This window comes from Macrotis lagotis, chromosome 4 (genome assembly GCF_037893015.1).
Source record: "Macrotis lagotis isolate mMagLag1 chromosome 4, bilby.v1.9.chrom.fasta, whole genome shotgun sequence".
NCBI classification, from domain to species: Eukaryota; Metazoa; Chordata; class Mammalia; order Peramelemorphia; family Peramelidae; genus Macrotis; species Macrotis lagotis.
In genome coordinates this window covers 116130504-116154131 of record NC_133661.1, presented here as the reverse complement: position 1 = coordinate 116154131, position 23628 = coordinate 116130504, and the positions used below count along the sequence as shown (strand labels likewise).

The 23628-nt window shown below is 36.1% G+C and overlaps 1 protein-coding gene across 6 annotated transcripts in view; it reads right to left on the bottom strand.

Annotated features, from left to right (window-relative positions):
- Nucleotides 1-23628, bottom strand: part of PDE8A (phosphodiesterase 8A) — a 263475-nt gene that overhangs the window by 7065 nt on the left and 232782 nt on the right. For 5 of the 6 annotated variants that reach the window (XM_074233948.1, XM_074233949.1, XM_074233950.1 and 2 more), the window contains 5 exons: nt 23096-23313; nt 18949-19081; nt 17873-17974; nt 10084-10251; nt 3308-3437 (listed from right to left, as the gene is read on the bottom strand). In XM_074233948.1, the coding sequence (XP_074090049.1) occupies nt 3308-3437; nt 10084-10251; nt 17873-17974; nt 18949-19081; nt 23096-23313 (751 nt within the window). The remainder of the gene's footprint in view (nt 1-3307; nt 3438-10083; nt 10252-17872; nt 17975-18948; nt 19082-23095; nt 23314-23628) is intronic. The other variant, XM_074233951.1, reaches the window with a different exon arrangement.

The window sequence follows — 23628 nt, the reverse complement described above, 5'->3', positions numbered from 1 at the left end:
TTTGGGACATTTCCTTTGCTTGGATACTTGAAAACCCTTTCCTATTTTATTGGGGATGAATGATTTAAGTTTCAGCATTTGGGGATAATTTTATTACTGAAGCTATGTGTAGATCAAAGCCACTTCTTTGTTCTGAACCAATACAAAGGAGCAGGCAGATCTGGGAGATCTAGTTTGAATACAAACCAGAAACCAAATACTTCAGATCAGACTTCAGTACCTGGACCTGGAAATTTCAACATAAGACACTGAGAGAGCCAATCTTTTCCTTTGAACTTGGGAGTCTGGCTTTCCAAAAAGAGAAGTCCCTGAATAAATAGAGCATATTGTTGTGGATTAATCTTATTATTTATTATTTATTTGTTTGTTTGTTTATTTGTTCATTTATTTATTATTTTGACTGTGTGAGTCTGGTGAGAAGGGATTGGACTCATTAACATGCCCAAATTTTGTTTTTCTTCTGAGTGAATAAAATAAAAACTCTCAGGATTTTTACTGAAAATCTGGAGGCTTATATGGATCCCTGGGATGAAGTCAAGAACCAATAGAAAGTGAGGAGTTCCTACCACTGTAACCAAGGTCAAAAGAAATGTAGTAAATTGGGAAACAATTTTTACAACTTGTATTTTTGTCAAAGGACTCATTTCTAAAATATACAGAAAACTGAGACAAATTTTTAAAAAGACAAGCCATTCCCCAATTGACAAATTGTCAAAGGATCTGCAAAGGCAATTTACAGATGAGGAAATCAAAGCATCCATAGTCATATGAAAAATTGCTCTAAATCATTAGTTACTAGGGAAATGCAAATTAAAGCATCTCTGAGGTACCACCTCACACCTCTTAGACTGACCAATATGACCAGAAAGGACAAAGATCAATGTTTGTAGGGATGTGGGAAATCTGGGACACTAATACATTGTTGGTGGAACTGTGAACTCATCCAACCTTTCTGGAGAGCAATTTGGAATTATGCCCAAAGGGCAACAAAAATGTGCATACCCTTTGATCCAGTAATACCACTACTGGGTTTATACCCTGAAGAGGTTATGAAAAAGGGTAAAAAAACACTTGTACAAAAATATTCATAGCAGCGCTATTTGTGGTGGCAGAGAATTAGAAATCAAGTGAATGCCCTTCAATTGGGAAATGGCTTATATATATGATGGTATATATATGTGATGGAACACAATTGTTCTATTAGAAACCAGGAGGTATGGGAATTCAGGGAAGCCTGGAAGGATTTGCATGAACTGATGCTGAGCGAGATGAGCAGAAGCAGAAAAACTTTGTACACCCTAACAGCAACATGGGGGTGATGTTCAACCTTGATGGACTTGTTCATTCCAACAGGGCAACAAATAGGCACAATTTTGGAGTATCTACGATGGAGAATGCTATCTGATTTCTCTCTCATCACATTCAACTTGCATACCATGGAAATCAAAGTAAAGACTAACAGACTACCTTCTGTGAAGGGGGTGAGGGGGAAAGCAAGGTTAGGGGAAAAATTGTAAAATTCAAAATAAATAAAATCTTTCTAAAAAATAAAAGAAAGTGAGTAGTTCCTATTCTAATGGCCCCAATTTTGTTTTACTTTTAAAGGCAATTGCAAACCCTAAGGTAGTGCTATAAGGCTGCAGAAATCTTCTGAAATTGAGGCAAGAATTTAGTTGTTTTTTTTTATTGCTCCATTTTTTAGAGGGCTGTCTGTTATCTGAAAGTGCTTGTATGAATAACAGGGACTCTTTTACCTGTATCAGTAGAAAGCTAGAAATGAACTTTATTCTAATATTCCCATATTAGTGGAGTCAAAAAGACATGATCTGAAAGGCAACCCTAAGATTGAACCCGCTTTTTATAAATTCAGAGTTTGTGGTTCTTATGTTTCTAATTAGAGTCAATGTCTTATGATGGAAAGAGCACAGGATCAAAACCAGAGGCCCTGGGTTCAAATTTTGGCTCTGCTTCTTGTTATTATGTGACCTTTGGAACATCATTTAATCTCTCTGTGCCTCAGTTTCCTCATTTGTAGAATAAGGTGTTTCAACTAAATGATATAGATTTAGATTCAGGGGAATTGAGGTTCAAATTCTGGCACTGCTATTTACTGACTGTATGATTTGGGCAAATAACTTCTCTGAACTTTGGTGTCTTCTTCTGTAAGATGAGGGGGTTGAAAAAGAGTTCAAAGGTCTCTTCTGGCTCTAAATCTATGATCCTATAATCTCTAAAATTAATTTAAGCTCTAAATCCTATATGTCTATATAATTTCCCTGAGAGTGGGACTATCAAATGTGTTTATTTGTATTCCCCAAAGTATCTAACAGAATAGTCAATAATAAATTTTCAGTTAATGGTTGTTGAATGAATAACTCAACACCTTCTATCTAGAACTATTTCCTACTTTGTAAAATGGGGTGGGGGAGGGGGAGCAATATAATAGATAATCTATAGTACTGGCTTCCAAGTCTGAATATATGATTCTATTTTCCTTGTTCCAATGAAGCATTGAGAAAGCATATCCTGTTGAAAGAGATTTGTCTAATCTATACCAAACACTGAATGTGGTATATAGAGGGAGTAGTTTTGGGAACTTAGGCAGTTTCCCAGTCTTTTTTGAGTCAGGTTTTCCCAGCATGTCTGGGAAAAATGACTCTAAAGTGAGTATGAATTCCCAGACCATCAGTTGTACTCCTATGCAAATGTAAGCATAACAAATACCAAAGCCAAATAGAAATGATAAAGATTATTTACCTTTCTGAATGCTTATATCCATTAGGAGAGATCATCAAGAATCAATTGTACAAATAAATAATCTGAGTGTTCTAGATATCTGCACAACTCTGACACCTTCTCAAAAGAAACAATGACTTTACAGGACTTAAGAGTCTAAAGGCAGAAACTTTCTGGCTGGGACCCACACAATAGCTTCATAACCACATTGGTATTCTCAGTTTCCAATCACAGGAAACATAATTAGGTCATTATAAGAGAGCTAATGTTTCAATCCTGTACTTCAGTCTTCAAGGACTTGGTACTGCTTAGTTTACAGAAATTCCCTAATGAGCTTTGTTCTCCAGTCTATTTGAATTTTACAATGACAAGCATGGTTCATTTTAGGAATATGGAGCAAGGTAGGATTGGAGAAAAATATCCTTTGATCTTTTACTCTGGTTAGGCTGCTTTGGGGGCATTGTTTTGCTCTTTTGGTCAGAAATGAGGTGAAAAAATGTGATTTGGATGCAAATAGTGTAGATTTAATTATCTTAATTTGGAAGAAAAAATATGTTTCATGATTTCTTACCGTCCCAAGCATCAAACATGTCTGTAATGAAGTAGTCGATGAATGAGATTTGGGATTTGGGGATGCTGCAAGTGTTTCTGTCAAAAACTGGCATTACCACAGGTAAATCTTGCCTCTTCTCTTCATCAGTCTGCCAATCAGAAAACATTTCATTCATCAGAAAACATTGTCAGAATTATTCAGGTAATATTCAAACCAGTTTGGACACTTAGGAAATTCTAACTATAAGGAACCACTATCATGTCATCAACCAATATAATCCAATTCCATTCAAAGACATCAACTTAGTCTCAACGTGAAACTATTTGGGGGCCAGAAGTGCTTTGAGACACAAATGCTCATGTCATTGTAATAATAATAATGACATATTGTAGACCCTTTTTTGAGATGGCAAAGTGTTTTCTACAAAATCGAACATTCTTTGACACAATGTGGCTATCTGATGGCTAGCTTAATGTTGGACAATTCATCAAACTCCTCTAAATCTCAGTCTCCTCACCTGTAATATAAAGGAAATTGTATTTTTTCTGGTCCCCATTCTCAGTGACTCCCTATTGAATCTATTAAAAAAAAATACAAACTTCTCTTCTTTTCCCATTGTACAATCAACCAAAATGATCTGCTTGCTATTTCTTTCTGAGCTGTACTCAAGTCTCTATTATACCCAGAGGAACCACTCACCCTAGAAGCTCAGTGTATTCCTTTACAAATTCTCATATTGGAAGTAATCTTTGTCCCAGGGTTTCTTCCTCAAATTGTCTGGTTCCTTCCACAAACTTTGTTTGAAGGATGATGTCCAAACCAATCATGTCTTCACTCATCTCCAGGTTGTACTCCTAACTTTTCAACTTTATCTACCAAGCCCTCACATCAGGTATGTCCTGTTTTCAACTTCTTTTTATGTGTTATCTTCCTTCTCTAGAATGTTCTAGAGAATGCAAACTCCTCTGGGGCTGGAACTGTCTTTCTTTCTGCTTTTTTCTATTCCTAGCATTTAGCATAGTCTGGAGCTCATAGTAAGCACTTAATAAATGCTTGCTGATTCTTTGAATTTCCTACCCACCAATCTATCTCTTATCTCTGTGTCTTGGCAAAAGTTATTTCCCATGCCTGGTCCTTTCAAGGTTCCACCTATATACTAAATCTTAACTTAGACCTTTTCTGATCTCCTCCCTCCTCCATTTTTGTTAAAAATGCTCTCCTACATCCTATAGTTATTTTGTATTTATTAATCTGAATAATCACTATGATGTAAACTCCTTTAGGACAGGGATTGCTTCAATTAAGTCTTTGTTTCTCTAGCACCTATCTTAGAGACTTGCTTGTTGAATTGAATTCAATTTATAATTTATGTTAGTCTTGCTCAAAAATGTTATTCCCTTCATTCATGATAATTATTTCCTAAATAGAAGAAATTAATATTTCTGAGGATATGGAGTAAATTATGGCTCTTGGTCCAATGACTTAGCTTCTTCGTCTGTATTATTTTAAAACATTGTCATGTATAGAGCTTGTCTGCATGTGCCAGAAGTTCTGGTCCATATTCTATATGTTCTAGAATGTCTTTTAATGATTGCTTCCCTAAAATACATTCCCTACAGCATCTACTATAAACTTTCTCTTGTCTCCTCAATTCACGACCACAAACTCCTCTCCTCTTTCTTAAGGGACTTTTCCTCCTTCTTAACTCATTTTTCTCCCAATTCTACTCTTAATCTCCTTACCTTGGTGCCCCATTCTTTCTCTGTTCTAATTGAAGAAGGAGAAAGAAAGGAAGGAGGAGGAGGAAGAGGAGAAGATGAAAGAAGAAAAGAAGGAAGAAAAAAGGAGACAAGAAAAAGAATTAGAAGAAAGAAGGTGAAGAATTAAGAAAGCAGCTCTTTTCCTTGCTCAAACAACTCTTTTGCTCATACTTTTAATACTATTTCCTATCCCAACTCCTATAGAGTTTACCCCTTCAAATTATCTTTGCTCTGATTTTCGTTCTTTCCTCATCCACTAACATTTTCATGCTACTTACAAGCATATCCGAATATTCTAAGTCCTTAGAACAACATTCACTTGTCCCTCTTCCACGCCCAGCTATAATTCTTCTCTATTTCATAGTCAAACACCTGGAAAGGGCCGTCCATTATTTTTGCCTCTGCTTTATCAACTCCCTTTGCATTCGAGTTTTTGACTCCAATACCTAACTGAAATTGCTCTCTTCAAGATCTCCAAAAATCCCTTAATTGCTAAATCCAATGGTCTTTCCTCAATCCTCATCTTTCTTGACCTTCCTGTAACTTGTGATACTTGTCTCCCTTCTAGATATTCTCCTTGACTTTTTCATGACACTAATGTTAATAAGTGTCCTCCTTTTGTCTGCTTGTTCTAATTCTCTCCTTTAGGTATTTGTGTGTGTATACTCAAGGGCTCTGACCTAAACTGTCTTCCCTTTCTACCAACACTCTTACTGATCTTGTTATATCCAATGGGTTTAATTATTATCTATGTTTCAAATTCTCAGATTTCTATATCTAACCTTCATTTCTCTCCTGAGTGTCTATCTATATACCTGATGATGATGTTTGTCCTTCATTGTCAAAGAATACCATGACATCAGGGAGGTGATACCATGACAAGCACTTAAATTGTATTTGAATGAGTAGGTGTTATGCTAAGTCACCAGCCTCACTTTCTCCTCCAGAGCCATCTAGCTCCAATAGCCAGATATGAATCAAGATGACTGGAGATGGCCCTGGATGTGAGGCAATCAGGGTTAAGTGACTTGTCCAAGATCATGCAGCTAGTAAGTGTCAAATATCTGAGGTTGGATTCAAACTCCTGTCCTCCTGACTCAAGGTCAGTGGTCTATCCACTAAGCCATACACCTATTTTTCTCCTGAGTGTGTATCCCATATCTTAAACTATCAGACATTTTCATGTCTGTCCTGTAGGAATCTCAATCTTAGCATGTTTAATACAAATTATTTCTGGCAAGGGCACCAATATTCTAATCATGCAGGTTTGCAACTCCAGAGTAATCTTCTCAGCTCTTCACTGTCCTTCACCCTCCATATCCAATCTGTTGCCAAGTTTTATCAATTCTATTTACAGCGTCTGCATCTGTTCTTCTCTCTCCATTTAAACAACCATCATCCTAGCTTAGGTCCTTGTTGCCTTTTCCTTGGTCTACTATAATAACCTACTAATTGGTCTCCCTGTTTCCCTGTTTCAAGTATCTGCCTTCTGTACTCAATCCTCCATATATTTGCCAAATTTACATTCCTAAAGCACAGATCTAGACCTGTTTAAATTATTCTCTGGGCTTTAGTTTATTCACCTGAGGAGTTTGTATTTTACCTTAGAGGCAATAATGAGTTACTAAATTATTTTTGATTGTAGAGATTGGACTACATGCTCTCTGAGGTCCCTTAGAATACTGAGATTCTTCGATTTCAAGGGATACATGGTAAAGTAGAAAGAGTATTGACTAAAAGTGGAGAGACTTGGGTTCTTATCCTTGGCCAGGCAATATGCATTCATTAAGTGTCTGTTATTTGCTAATCACTCTGCTGAGCGCTGGAGATAAAAATAAAGGCAAAGATAGTTTTGCTTGCAGGGGAATGCAAAATATAATCAACTATGTACATACAAGACAAATACAGAATAAACTGGCAATAACTGGCCAAGGGAAGGTGTAAGCATTATGGGCTTAGATAAATTACTGAACTCCCCTAGACCTCAGTCTACTCACCTGTAACATGAAGAAGGTTGGACTAGATGATCCTCTTAAGAGCCTTCCCAGCTCTAAGAGACAAGGGTCTATCTGTGCCTTTTCTGAATGGCTATGTTAGGAGTTCAGTGAAATCTGCAGCCCAAGCTTACTGACAATTCAATAAAAAACAGGGATTTGCTTCTAAATGTACAAACTTTCTGACTTTTACAATTTTTTTTGTCCTTGAATGAGAGCTGAGGGTTACCAAGAGTGCACACCATTCCTTGTCATGCTTTGACTAGAATAAATTCTGTAGGCAAAACATGGACCCAAACTACAATCAATATAAGAATGTTAGTGAAAAACACCTCAGAGGATAGAATATAAAAGTTGGCATCAGAACATGTTTTCCAGAATGTGTATAAGAGCTTTTTTGATACATACAAGTAAGGTCATTTCAACATAGAAATGTGATATTTTAAAATAAGATTTAGGTAACATGGCTTATATTTAATTCAATAATATCTCTCGCCAGTCTACAAAGCCAATCACTTATGATTATTCTCAATCTTTCTATCCATCTTCTCTTCCCCACCTTACCCCTTATCTTGGATAATTCTCCCATATTTGAGCTTTACTACAGTTCTGTAAGGTAAGCAAGACAGGCATTTTACATATATACATATATAATATATATATATATAATATATTCTCTCTGTGTATACATATATATGGGCATATATTTATATATATATATGTTCAGAAACACATTGATGTAGATACACACATTTAAAGAGATGCATGTTTACAATATTCATATATATGCTTGTATATGTATATATACATGCATGTATGTACACATGCACACATAAACTCCTGTCTTGCTCACCTCACAGAATTACATACACACATACATTCATACACATGTCTATGGACACTCATGCATCTACATATAAAAAATGCAGATATGTATATAAGCTTAAAACTGTATGAAGACTTTTGAGATACTGCATGTACACATTTTATATACACATGTTATATATGTATGTGTATGTTCTAAATATACTATGCACACACACATGCATATGGCCGTGGTTACACATGTGTATAAAATATATGCAACTGTATATACATGTTTTATGTGTGTGTTTTATATGTGTGTGCATACACACATGCATATATAAGTTCCAACTCAGAGAGAGTCTTGCTTAGGGTTAAAGAGCTGGCTAATGGCACAGTATAGGCTAGAACCTAGGTGTACTGACTCCAGCTTTGTTATCTTGCCACAACACTATGCTTAAAGCTTGGAAACCTCCTAGGTGAAGAACAATCACAAATGCATTTCAGAGTGATTTCTTATTACAGTCTTCCTTCTCCTATTTTTTTCATTGCCTCAGTTCTTTTAAAGTATCTACAGAACCAGATACTATTTACAAGTGCCCTTCCCACAAATTTCTCCTTTGAAGACTGATTAGGACCGAAATACTTATATGTTGACCATCTAAGCTGAATTCTGTTTTCATCTGCTCATATTCTAGTGTGATTTCACTTCATCTAAAACTTCATCTTTTCTTTTTCCTATCTCTTCTCTCTTGAATAAATTCTTCTTTTGGGCCATGCTACTGAGCTCTACTCTCCAATTCTGATCTGGCACTCTGGCTACTGTTTTGGGGCACTCTACTCCTGACTGACGGAAGCTGACCATGTCTAGGTTCCCCCAGACCCAACACAAGCCACTAGGCAACCTCCTTCCTGTCTTTCAATTCTTGAAAATTCATATCAGTACTTCTCTTTCTGGAAAGGACTTGTTAATTAGTTGCTAAATTACTTCATTCGCCATTCTTGTGGCTTCCTCACCAAAACACCCCTCTCTAGGAAACATTTCCCTATTGTCTTCCCTATTAGAGTAAGTTATTTCAGGAGAGGGATTTAAATTTGTCTTTCCAATACTCAGCACATAGCTGGTACATAGTATTTAATAGATGCTTTTTCATTCATCCAATCATAATATAAAAATTGATCAGCACCAATGAATTATTTACATTGTTGACTAGCAGTTCACTTCAGAAGTAGTATAACCAATGAATATTATACTAGCCTGATTTAACGAGGAATTCATTAATCAATCAATATTAAATACTTATTATGTTTTAGGTATTATGTAGGGTACTGGGGATCCAAACACAAAGAAGCACAGGAAGAAGTCAAGTATAAGCATACTGTGAAGGAAAGAAGGAGCCAGGCTATGAAGAACTTTAAATATAAAACAGGGAAATTTATATTTAATCCTGAAAGTAATAGAGAGCTATTGGAGTTTAGAGTGTCTGTGTGTGTGTGTGTGTGTGTGTGAGAGAGAGAGAGAGAGAGAGAGAGAGAGAGAGAGAGAGAGAGAGAGAGAGAGAGAGAGATGGGGAGTAACATGGTCATGGTCAGACATGCTAGAAGAGATTTGAGTCAGGGAAATCAGAAGGCTATTATCATAGTGAGAGGCGATAAGGATTTTATGTAGGATGATGGATGGGCAAATACAGAGAAGGGATTTATGGAAAGATGTTATGAGCTTAGAAATGTCAAGATTTGACAATGAATTAGAAATTGAGGTGAGTGACAGAAAGGAGTCAAGGATGATACCAAGGTTGCAGATTTCAGTGGGTAGATGGTTGTACTCTTAGCAGTAAGCAGGATATCTGGAAAAAGTGAGGATTTGAGGGTAAAGATAATAAAGTCTGTTTTGGTCAGTCATATTGAGTCTACGAGTCATCTGAGCTAAGCCTATGAACTTGAGCTGCATTTTGAAGGAAGAGAGGAATTTCATAAGGAAGCTGAAAGTACCAAGTACATTCCTGGACCAGAGACAGGAGATAGATGGAGAGCCACTTTTTTTTTGAGGAACAGAGAGGACAGGTTTGACTAGATCACAGAGTGTGGTATAGGGAGTAATATCAATGAGGGTGGAAAGATATGCTGAGACCAGATTGTGAAGGGCTTTAAAAACTAAATAGGCATTCATATTTGTTTCTAATGACAACTTCAAGTTAAAGTCTAAGGAAATGAGTTTAACAAATTCTCTCCTTACCTGTGCAAAGTATTCCTCAGAGATGCGTCCTGCCCATTCAATGCACTGTTCTAGGGGACGACATGGATTGGAAACATCAGCGCATTTGATTAGCATCCGTTTGATGAGAATTCGATTCTCTGGAGATGTGAGTACACTTTTGACTAATTCTCCATCACCATTGTTGGCCTGGGAGATGAAAAAGTACAAAAGAAGCATGGTTGCATCTGTTGGCATTAAGAGCTCAATTACTTGAGTACATCTTACTCACCACTAAAACAAGGGTGGTGAGAATCAGTTTATATATTCTTAGTAATCCAAGTAATCCAATTTTAGTAATCCTAGAAAATCTATTAAGGACCTACTATTTCTAAGACATTGCATTATGTCATGGAAATGCAAAGACATAAAAATATTTCCAAAAGCATGCAATCTTAAAGTTATGATCATCTAATCTAAACCTCCAAGAATAATAATAAACAAAAATAACTGGCATTTTAAGATGCTTTAAGACTGGCAAAACATCTTATTTATATTTCTTAATTTAAGTTTCAGAACAGCTTTGTAAATAAGTATTTTTATCCCTATTTGGTAGATCAGGAAACTGAGACCTGGGGAGGTTAAATGAAAAATATCAACTGTTAATTCTGGAAGCAGGATTCAAATCTAGATTTTCCTAGCTCCCAACCCAGCATTCTAGTTACTATGCAGACTTGAATGAGTGAAGCCACTATAGGGAGCAAGGAAGCTGATTGTGAAGATATTAAACTCTCCCTGTTTCCCTTCCCCATATCTGCAATGATGACCTAAATGCCATAGATTCCCTCCTTAAATGACGTAGTATCAGAAATGTGTTTTCTAATGTTCACCTTCACCTTCTCCAGTCAGAGGGAAAGAGTTTCAGTTTTGAGTTGATTTCATCTTAGACAATAAGTTTCTGGAGATGCTGAAAGCAGTCAACTGGGAAATGATGAGGTGAATATGCTGGATGCCCTCCTTAAATGGTGGAGGATCAGAGAATTCTTTTTTTTACATTCTTGGGTTACTCAAACCACAGAATTTTAACAATCAGTCAAGTATCACTTATAAGTAAATTGAGGCTTAGGATTTATAATTCACCTGAAGTAGGTAGGTATTTGGTAATAAAAATAAAAAATAATAATAATAATCAATAATCAATAATAATGATCAATTTACCCATTATTCAATAAACATTCCATATGCTTCATCCTAAATTGATCATTATTATTGATTATTGGTTATTATTATTATTACTAAATACCTACCTACTTCAGGTGAATTATAAATCCTAAGCCTCAATTTACTTATAAGTGATACTTGACTGATTGTTAAAATTCTGTGGTTTGAGTAACCCAAGAATGTAAAAAAAGAATTCTCTGATCCTCCACCATTTAAGGAGGGCATCCAGCATATTCACCTCATCATTTCCCAGTTGACTGCTTTCAGCATCTCCAGAAACTTATTGTCTAAGATGAAATCAACTCAAAACTGAAACTCTTTCCCTCTGACTGGAGAAGGTGAAGGTGAACATTAGAAAACACATTTCTGATACTACGTCATTTAAGGAGGGAATCTATGGCATTTAGGTCATCATTTCCTAGCTGCTTCCCTGGATTTTATGATCTTTAGAAATCCATCATTCTACAAGATAAACCCAGCCAGATAACTTTGGATCATTTTCAACCTGATGTAGAACTTCATCATGTCCTCTCCCAGGTAACTCCCCAACCTCTTCAACTTCTTTTTATTGTGTTGTCATCTTCCATTGGATTGTGAACTCTCTAAAGGAAGGGGTTGTCTTATGCTTTTTTTGCAGCACAGTGTGTGGCACATAGTAAGAGCTTAATAATTGTTTACTGATTCTCACTCCAACTTCTTGTTCTTACTAGCTTCATTTAGCCATGGGCTAAACTTACTGAGAAGTTACTGAGAAGTAATACCAATTAGTGGTTCCTTAGCTGGCTTCTTCCTGTATTACCACCCCTCCCCACTAGATTTCACCCAGGGTTGACCAGGAAAATAATGTAAAATGTAATAGAGAGGTGGTGTGGTTTAGTGGATGGGTCCTAGGACTTGAAGTAAAAAAAGATCTGGGTTCAAATCCTGCTTCTGACAACATAGCTAATTGTATAATTGTGGACAAATCATTTGATCTCAGAGAGTTCCTTGGATTTATCTGCTAAGTCATAAATCCCCTTATTCCCATACTAGGTGTTCTCCAGGATGTTCTAGGATACACAAAAGAAAGCACTTATGCTAAAAAAATGTTTTTGAAATAACAATAAATATACTTTAGCAAATGACAATCTTAGTAGCAAATGGATTTTTGGAATAAGAGGGGCAGCAGGACTTGGGAAAGAGTTCAGATAGTATAACAAGAAGATAAAATAATAGGAAGAAGGAAAATGAAGGAAAGCAAATTTTGTTGCTTTGCTTATTTTGTTGTCTTTAAGAGCTATTGGGAGAGAAAACTATAAGGAAGCCTATCAGAACTATCATTCTAAACGTTCAAGAGATGAAGCATGTTATGCACCTTCTGATGGGAAGAGGATAGAATCTGAGTATAGAATGAGTTATATTTTTTGGATGCCACCCATGTAGGAATTTAATTTTTTAAATGGACTTGTCTTATCACCAAGATGTGCTAAGTGTGTAGTACAAGGTTCAAATCTCATGTTAATGGGCCACCTCTGTACTGCAAGTGTTCATTCTAATAAAACAGATACAATGTAATCAAAGGTCCTGGGTTTAAATGCTCCCTTTATCATCTGTGTGACCTGGGGGCGGGAATCACTGTACTTTCTTGGACCTCGGTTTCCTCATTAGTAAAATGAAGGAATTGGATTAGATGGCCTCTGAGGACTCTTCTGTTCTGATCTCATGATCAGGATTTTCCATTAATCTGCTTGGGCAAGTCAATTAAATTTTCTGGGCTCTAGCTTATTTATGTTTGTTAATTGAAGAAATATCATTAGATGATCCCTGTTTCTTATAGTGTTAAATTTGTATATTATTTGATTCTAAGGTGGTCATAAAGAAATGTAGGTTTCTGAACTTGGGCATGCTATGTGAAAATATTGTTTTGTAGGGAGACTAGCCTGGTGGTGTTAGGTAGGGAATTTTATGGGAGAGACTAGAGTCAGGCAGACTAATTAAATGGATTTTGCAAGGCAGGATTGATAAGGACCTGGGCAAAAGTGTTGGTAGCAGGAAACTGAATGGAATCAAAATTTTATCTCAAGAAGAGGGACCCTTAGAAATTATCTAATATAATTTCTTCATTTTATAGTTGAGGAAGCTGAGGTGATAGAACTTGCCTCATGGCATATAGTAAGTTTGAGGAACAAACCAAAAGGGAGCTCAACAGACATTTCAAAGGAAGAAAAAACAATATGGGATTCAAGAAAAGAAAAAAGATCACAGATTAATTCTAGATTTTCCCTAAAATATCCCTGATGGTTTGAATAAAAAAATAGATATTGGAAAGTTTGGAAGAGGAGCCCACTTCAAAAGAAAAATCAGTTCAGTTTGTTGCATATTGAGTTTGAAGTGATAACAGGTCATCCAAAGGCTACTGTCCAAGAGACAGATAAAGCAGGCTGGAATTGAAGTGAGCCCAAAAAAAGCTACAGATCTTAAAGTAATGAATGTGTATGGGAAACAATAATTAGGATAGGAGACTATAAGAGTTTGAAGGGACCTCAGAGACCATCAAATCAAACCCTGAATTGAATCATGAATACCCTGAAGAACATCCCCATCAAATTAAATTAAATCACACTGGAAATTAAATTGACATTGCATCACTACAGTATCTGAAGAACTGAAGTTGGGGATCACCCAAAGGGCAGTGGAGAAGCACATGGGAGATTAGAATAGGTTGCCATACATGGCTCACAAAGCATCACAGGGAGGGGGTAATACAAAAGATGTCATCAAAGAAATGTATGGCTAAAAAATAATATTGGCTATTTATATGGAAAGAGTGAAGTATAATAGGACAGATGTCCACATGTGTTAACACCTTGGATAGATCCTCTATTGTGACTTTTTGGTAGAACATGAACATGGGAAGAAAAAATACAAGAGGATGAACAGGTATAGCTTCGTTGTAATATGTAATCTGAGGAAATACTCATATTTGATGAGACAGATTCACTTGATTATTGGAATACCATTGATATTGAAAGATTCATTATTTCATTGGTCTATTTTTGGACAACTCTAATAACAATTAAGCTGAAATTTTCCCATCTATAATTCCTACCCAATAGTCTAAAAGTGTCTCTGTGATCACATAGAGTTAAGTCTGGTGCCCCTTCTTTTTTGGTGGTCTTTCCTGGGTAAAGATAATGATTACATCATCACCATTCCTTTATTTCTTTTTTTTTTTTTTTTTTAGGTTTTTGCAAGGCAGTGGAGTTAAGTGGCTTGCCCAAGGCCACACAGCTAGGTAATTATTAAGTGTCTGAGTCAGGATTTGAATTCAGGTACTCCTGACTCCAGGGTTAGTGCTCTATCCACTGTGCTACCTAGTTGCCCCCCTTTTTTTCCTTCTTTAGGCTAAATGAATAAATTCATGAACTATTTATTAATACTTCTAAAAACAGGACTAGTTATTTAAGGAAAGACTTTCAGTCTTTTGGAAGGCCATGAATGAATGAAACAATGTTCGCATTTGACAAGTATGTCTGAATTTGTTCAAATGTTTGCTGTTGTCAAGTCAAGTTCCTGTCAGTCTGCTCTTGTCAATTAAAATTTTTATTGCCAACTGCCTGTTGCAAAGGGGACAGTTTCATTTTCAATCATGTAAATGTAGTGATCCATGATGTGTCTGTCTCTTGCTTCTTTTAGATATGTCTCCATGGAGAGGCAGTAGGGGAAAAAGCAGAATTTATAGCCAAAGAACCTTGTTCAAATTCTGACTCCTCTTTATTATCTACATAGCTTTGTCATCTCAAAAAGATGTGGTGGGTGGATGAGATGAACTCTTCAGTCCCTCCCAATTCTAAATCTGAGACTCTGAACCACTCACAGACTTAAGCACAAGTAACATAGTGCCTGGTATACAGTAGGTGCTTAATAAATGTTCACTCCATAATTGAATAAATAAATCAATGAATGAAGTTTTATTTCCTATCCCTTCCTTGGGTTCAATGATAGAGGAAGAAAACCATATCATTTCTCTTTCCATTTTACTTAATAATCTTCCCACAAGTAAGTTAGGGTGATTTTTAGAACCCGGGTCCTTACATCATCACACCATGCTATACTTACATAATTTTTGGTATTTATAATTTAAAAAACTTTTCATAACCTGATCCCTTCCTACCTTCCCAGTCTTCTTATACCTTATTCTCCTTCATGTAGGCTAAGATCCAGTGACATCCTTGCTGTTCCTTGCACAGACAATCCATCTCCAGATTCTGAGCACTTTCATGGACTGTCATCTATGCCTGAATCCTCTCCCTACTTTCTAGAATCTCTTCCAGTCTCAGCTAAAATCCCACTTTCTTCAAGCAACCTTTCCCAGAGATCCTTAAATTTAATTCTCTCTGATACCACCACCCCCAGTTTATTTTGTACAAGCTGTTTGCAAGTCATCTTTCCCAGTATTCTGTGTGTGAGCTCCTTGAAAGCAGGGGCTTTCTTTTGCCTTCCTTTATATCTTCAGTACTTAGAATGCCTGGCTCATGGAAGATGCTGAATAAATGCTTGTTGGCTGATTGTGTATCAAAAGTATGCCTCAGATTTTCAGTGGAGAGATCTTCAGAGGTCAGCTAGTCTAATCCCATCTCCCTACTAGATTTTTTGCTTTATGTTAACAGTAGCCATGTCTCAACTATACTCTGTATATCTTTCAGATCTTCTCATATATCATATGTTAAATGTAATAACTATTTGTTGAAACAAATTTAAACTTTTTTACATTAAGACAGCATTTGAAATGTTTTTGACCTCTGATTTATTAAATCAGAGTCATTAAATCACAACACTCTAATCAAAATTTTCTTTCAAGAGCAGAAACATCCTAACAGTGGAAGTCATTATTATAATTTTCCAGCTACAACAGCAATGGTGTGGAAAGTACCAGTTTGTGTATGTGAAAAGGCTTGAGAAGGGGGAGATTCCTAATAAGGTGGGAGGGGAGGTAAAATACCATTGTAAAATGTCAGATCTTTTGTGTGTCAATCACACAGCACATGGAAAGAAGATTTAAGTATTAAGTGGTTACTTTGCTACTATATATCTATATACGAAATGTATATATATGGTAAATATATATACAAAATTTATTTTATACATATATATTTAAAACTTCAAGATCCTTGAAAGATTGGAGTGCTAAAGAGGGCTTATGAGGCAATGTGATATAGTGAAAAGGTTCTAATTCTGGATTTTTCACTGACAATATGAACTCAGGAGATTACTTAAACTTTTCATTTCTTTTTCTGGAAACTAAGGAGAGAGGCTCTCTTCTTTGCAGAGTTGGGAAGCCTATCAGTATGTTATTGAACTTAGTTCCTGTATTAATTAGTTTTGCTGAATTGCTTTTTCCTTTCTTTTTTTATTCTTTATTAAAAAGGGATGATTCTCTGAGTAAGAAATAGAAAGGGATTTATTAAGAGATAAAGATTATCACTATATCAGCAATATATAATAATATATTTATATTATGAAGATTATTTTAAAATATCAAGTTTTTTTAAAAAGAGGAAGGGAATACTGTTAGTTTAAATAATATCAAATGTTTCCTCCAGCTGAATAAAATATAGCAAAAGATAAATTCAGAGAGGTAGTGAAGGCCTTGAATGTCAGGTTAACATGTTTTAATTCATTTTTAGATCACTTCCTCAACCAGAGACTAATATGATTGTCAATGTGCAGGAAGACTGGAAAGGAAAGAGAGAGAAAAGATAGATAACTCAATTGCTAGAGAATTATGATCGTAGCCCAGATATGGCATGATGAGAACAATGATTAAAGCAGTAGTAAGAGGGAAAAAGAGAAATGAATGAATCCATGAAAGAAGAAAGTTTCTTGGTGTCAGAGATAGATTGTAAAGAAGAGAAGAAAAGGAAGTTAGAATCCCAGATGACTGAGTGATTGGTAGAATGTCATTGACAGAAACAGTAAAATGTGAACAATTATTCAAATAGCCTCTATTGTATTTCAGACTCCCAGACTCTCTCCTACTTCCTGTCTCTCTGTCTCTGTCTGGTATGTCTGTTTGTCTGTCTCTCTCTCTCCCCCCTAACCTAGTGGTCACCCAAATAGCTATCAAAAAACTGTTCTCCCCTCTTCAAAAATCCTTAAGGGCTTTTCATTGCCTCCAAGAAAAAATATAAATATACTCAGCTTATTGCTTAAAGCTTTTTGCAAACTGGTTCCTACCTCCCTTTCTAGACATTTCACTTTTTTCCCCTTTACACACTCCATCTTGTAGCCAAATTGACCTGCTTGCTCCTCTAAATTAAAAAGTTTATCTCTTCCTTCCCTGCCTTTGACTTAGCTGTCCCCCATGTCTAGAATGCATTCTCTTCTCAACTTTACCTCTCAGAATACTTAGCTTAATTCAAAGCTCATTTTCAGTTACATATTCTGCCAGAGGTTTTTCTTAATTCCTCTAAACCTTAGCTAGGGCTCTCTTCCTCCTCAAATTATCTTATATTTACCAATTTTATATTTTCCAGTATACTGCTATGAGCTGAGGGAAGGGAATATATATACTTTTTATTTTGTCTTTGAAAAACACAGTGCCTTTATATGGCAGATGCTTCATACATACTTGCTTAACTGGATTGAAGGGATGTTGATTGAGGAAGGAGGATGATAGGTTTGGCTTTAACATGACCTCTGAGATCTTGTTCAGTTCCAAACTTCTAAAAATCTAATTTTGGTAAGAAATAGTGAGAGATGATACAGATAAAGAGTATGTAAGAGATGAGAAGATACCAATAAGGATTCTTATTTGACCCTATATGGCATTCTCACCAAGAAACTAGCAAAAAAGATGGGCCTTATCTCTATAATACACTCAGATTTTCTTCACTGAGTAAGTTATTGATGACCTTGTCAATATATCTAATGACTTCCTATAGGAGAAGATGCTATGTCTATTAGAACTAAGGGTATTCTTCCTTACATGGTAGCTTTTAAAGTACTAGAACAAACTACAAGGAACTTCTTTCTCCAGTAAACTTTAAGAATATGGCACAATTATTATGTTTAGATAGAGTCTTTTAGTCACATTTATATAATCCTTCATGGTTTGCAAAAGAGTTTCCTCAGAAATAGATGTGTTTTTAAAAAAAATATATATATATATATATATATATATATATATATATATATATGTATTTAAGTCAATGGGGTTAAGTGACTTGCCCAAGGTCACACAGCTAGGCAATTATTAAATGTCTGAGGCCAGATTTGAACTCAGGTCCTCCTGACTCCAGGGCCAGTATTCTTTCCATTGAGCCACTTAGTTGGCCCAAAATACAGGTTTCTAAGACATAATGCCTTCAGGTCCCTTCCTTGAACCTACCTACATAAATCCCCTGAAAAGTGTGATTTCCTTCAGCAAAATGTCCTAGTTCTACCTTAGTTTTTCCTTCACTCGTGTCATATTCTATACTGTATCATATTTGTATAACCTATCCCCACTGTAGTGTTTAAATTCTATGAAGATAGAAGGTTGTACTGTATTCTGCTTTGGTTAGTCCCAGTGTCTAAAAGGGACTTTGCATGTAATAGGTGCTTAGGTGACATTGATAAATATAGTGGTGATGAGTTACACATAGTCTGATCCAACATTATCTGGCCTATTATGTGGGGGCTGTCTTTGAAGCAGGCTTCACTTACCCCATTTTCTTCTAGTGTTGCTAAGGGCTTGTTGATGCTGTTGACAAATTTATTGACATGCTCAAAGTGCTTGGTCATTTCTGTTGCTAAGACCATGTCAATGATGGCTTGACGAAGAGTCCGATATTCATTCCTGTTTAAAATGACAAAATGAGATTCCACCACTAATCATTGAGAGGAAGAGAAAAAAATGCCTCCAAAAGCAAGAGTATGATCTGTGTTATGTATACCCATTGTTCAGACAATTTAAATATCAGAAAGTAAGAAGTAGAAAGGGAAAGACAAGCCATGCTGGATAACAATTTGAGATTATATAAGAAAAGTGACCTAATGGTTCAGATCCTTTTTGGACCTTTTAATCCCATTACTGGGCAAATGCTCCAAGAAGACAAAAAATTGAAATGAAGGTATAGAATATGTAAAAATATTTCATAGTAGCACTTCTTGTGGTAGTAAAGAACTACAAAAAACCCCAAGTGGGTGTGTATTGACTGGGGAATTAATGTATTTAGATGTAAATTGTCATTTAGTAATTTTTCAGCTGTGTCCAACTCCTTGTACGCCATTTGGGGTTTTCTTGGCAAAGATCCTGGAATGGTTTGCCATTTCCTTCTCCAGCTCATTTTACAGATAAGGATATGAGGCAAACAGAACTGAGTGACTTATCCAGGGGCACACAGTTGTGTGTCTGTCAGTAAGTGTCACACACTTACTGTGTCTGAGGCCAGATTTGAACTCATGAAGAGGAGTCTTCTTGACTCCAAGTCCGGCACTCTATCCATTGTGTCACCCAGCTGCCCTAATGGAATATTATTGAACAGTAAGTAATAGAATAAAATAAAACAAGGAAAATTTATATGAATTGGCATTTTTTGGGGGGGGTGGATATAAGATTTCATTGCAAAGGGAATTCCCAATATGGAAACACTTTTTTACCAATGCAAATCAACATCTCTTCTGACTTAAAAAATTATTATTTTTAAATTTATTTTTAACATTCATTTAAAAAAATTGAGTTCCAAATTCTCTTTCTCCCTCTATTTCCCCCCCCTCAACCTAGTGAGAAACAATCAATATATCAATTCTATGTGAAATGCTTTGTACTTTATAGTTGTAGAGAATTACCTCAGGATATTGAAATTGCAAGTGACTTGCCCAATGTCACACAGCCAATTCCTATTAGTGCTAGAACCTCAGGAGGCAGAGGCCATCTTTCTTTCCATCATATCACTCTGCCCCTCATGAACTGATGCAGTGGGAAACCAGTAGAAGTGGAAGAGCAATATACAAAATGTCTACTACAATGTAAAGGAGAAGGTCACTTGAAGGAAGCCATACTCTGTTCTCAGAGAAAAGATAATGAAATAAAGCTCTCTTTGCAGAAGAGAGGTCAAGGCCTCCTGGGGCTGATTCTTAACCACAGTCAGGTGAGGTCACTCAGTTATTTTTTTTTTTACTTATCTTTTTTCTTTTGTTAAAGAGGAAGGATTCAATTCCTTTGTCTTGATGGAGGCTGTTGGGAGTACAGAACATGTCCAGAAATGACAATGACATAAAGACATAAAGGGAGGAGTAAAACTGCTGTGTTAAGAAATGCTTGATAGAGAATAAAAATCTCTTTTAAAAATATAGCAGATATGTGAAGTTGGTTGGAGTCAGCTGCAGTCAAGAATGGAACATAGATGGAAGCACCTTGACACATTAAAATACCTAAGGGAGTTTGCCATAAAAAGTAGGCCAGAAAATAATACCCTCATAGTAAGGAATATTAGAATGGCAGAATCTCAGGTGTCATCTAGAATAATTATATGCCCAACAGGTTAGCTATCCAATCTTTGTTGACAGGCCTTCAAACCCAGAGAAGCCCATCATCACTTGAGGCAGCTTCTTCTACTTCTTGGAGTTACCCAAGTTATTAGGAAGTATTACTTTTTCATAAACCTACATTTATCTTTGCTACATTTTCCCACTGTTCTTAGTTTTGTCTTTAAGAATCACATTGAACAAGTCTAATAATTCTAATCTAGAAACTCCCAATCTTTCACTATCTTCATCACCCTCCTATAGGTGGTCTTCAGTTTATCAATTTCCCTCCAAAATGGGAGCACCCAGAACTGAACAAAATATGAAATATCAGTCTAAGGAAGAGCATCTCCCTAATTCTAGATATTAGACCTCTCTCATTGCAATGACATCACTTGTTTCATTGATACTGAAACCATTTGTTTCAGTCTTGGAAAAAGGTGGGATCAATATTTTTCTGGAAACTGACAAGGATTTCTGTTCCCAATTTTATTGTTCCGAGGGAAGTTCTACTTTCCTAAACTATTGTTGCTCTTCAGTTGTGTCCAAATCTTCATGATCCTGTGGATCACAGCATGTCAATACTGCTCATGGGATTTTCTTGGCAAGGACACTGGAGTGGTTTGCTGTTCTTGTTCCCGTGGATTAAAGCAAAGAGGGTTCACGAGGTGGTATAGTGAATAGAACACCGGCCCTGGAGTCAGGAGTACCTGGGTTTAAATCTAGCCTCAGACAATAATTACCTAGCTGTGTGGCCTTGGGCAAGCTACTTAACCCCAATGCCTTGCAAAAACCAAAAAAAAAAAAAAAAAAAGGAAATAGAGATTAAGTGACTTGCTTAAGGTGACCTAGTTTTAAGTGTCTGAGGTCAAATTTGAATTCAGGTCTTCCTGATTCCAGGTCCAGTGATCTATCCACTGAGCCTCCCAGCTGCCTATTTTTGCTCTCTACAGTGGCGGGTAATATTCTTTTCCTCTGTATTCTACATTGGTTTGGTAGACTGATCATTCTCCCTACTCTTCCTCCCTTACCCCCTAAGGATAGAAATCCTGATTTACTCTATCCTTATTTTTTTTCATTCACATCTATGATTTCATTATAGTGAGGAAACTTCTATGAATATAGATTGATAATTTTTTGCAATAATTTGCTATAATTATTCTGTAATAATTTTAATCTCTCCTTGCTCTAGGCAATGAGAGTTCTTAGAGCAATGAGAGAGTAAAAAACTTTCCTATGATCATAAGTCAATCTATTCACAGACAAGGCTCAAACCCACTATCATCTTGACTCCCAAACTGTCTTCATGCCCCTTTAAAACTGCCTCTTACTCCTGCTTTGCTCTATTTAAAACTTTTTATTCTAAAATAGAAAAATAGCTAGCATTCTGGAGAATATATTCAGTGGATACATGCTATATCCTGTCAGTCATACTCTGATGGCATAAGATGATATATTTATAAACTTTTTCTTGAAATTTATATATAATGTGTGGCTCAGAACCACAAATCTGGTTTCAGATTAAAAGTCTCAATAATGATACTATAAAAGATTTAAAATATGAATCCTTCTGGCAGTCTAGGGGAAGTGTATGAATGAAACCTTTCTCAGGATGTTTTTAAATGCATAAAAATATAATTCATAGGATTACAATGAAAGTATCAAAAAAAACCACTCAAATTTGTGGTCCTCAGGTTAAGAAATCTTGTTTTACAGTTTGTTTTTGTCTTTACTAAAAATTTTCTCTGGTAATGTCTGAATCTGATTAATTTCTTTTCTTTTTTTGAGACATTGGGACTTTCCCAGGGTCACAATGGCTAGTAAATATTTGAAATCAAATTTGAACTCAGATCCTCCTGACTCAAGGGCAAATGCTCTGTTCACTGGATCATGGATATTCACTTCTCTTTCAAGTAATCAAACTAATAAGACAAATAGATCAAGTTTATTCAGCACAAGAAGGAACACAGTAGGGATACATGCCCAAGCAGTTAGTCAAAAAATTTTCTCCTCTGGCAGGTCCCATATACATCAGGGAATGATACCACTTGAGAATGCAGACCTAGACTTGAGATCCCCTCATATGGGAAAAAATTTAGGATTGCTAGGAAGTAAATAAGATTTCTAGGATTACTTTCCAAATCCTTTCCTGATTCCCATCAGGAAGTCAGGTTATACACATTACTCCTAGGCAGAGAGAAGCCTCAAGGAACCACTAAAAATTCCACAATTCAGTAAAAAAAGTTGTTGACTATGGCTGCAATGGCAATATCACCAGTAATTAAATATAATAAGCATTTTAAAAGACAGAAGCTGAAAGATAGGGAATGAACTTTGACTTTACCTCTCCATGTTTTTAAATATATTGCATTTTTCATCTCGGGTAGTAAGCTGGAAAGCTAGGGCTGCATGGTGGCTCTCCAGCACGGCAGTATCGTTATATAAAATTGCCAGCTCACTCCCTGCATTGCACAGAAATGAGTTTGTTCTTCCTGGGTGATCTATATCATGAACGGTGGCAGCAATGAGGGCAGCAACTTCATCAATTGGGTCTAAAGTTTGCTGGGGGGAAAAAGATTTAAAAAAAAAATCAAGTTATCTCATGATTAAAGTGATTGTGTGCTCTTTGACCAAAGATCCCATGGTGAGGCACATACTCAGCATTTTCGTGTGTGCGAGAATGAGAGTGAAAGTGAGAGAGAGAGAGAGAGAGAGAGAGAGAGAGAGAGAATGAGTGTTATGGAAACAGTAGAAACAAAGCACATATATTCTAATTAACCACAGAGTGGCTAAATGAGTTATGGTACATAGAGATAATGGAATATTATTGACTCTTATGAAATTATTATCATAACAAATGTTGAGAAGCATGGGAAG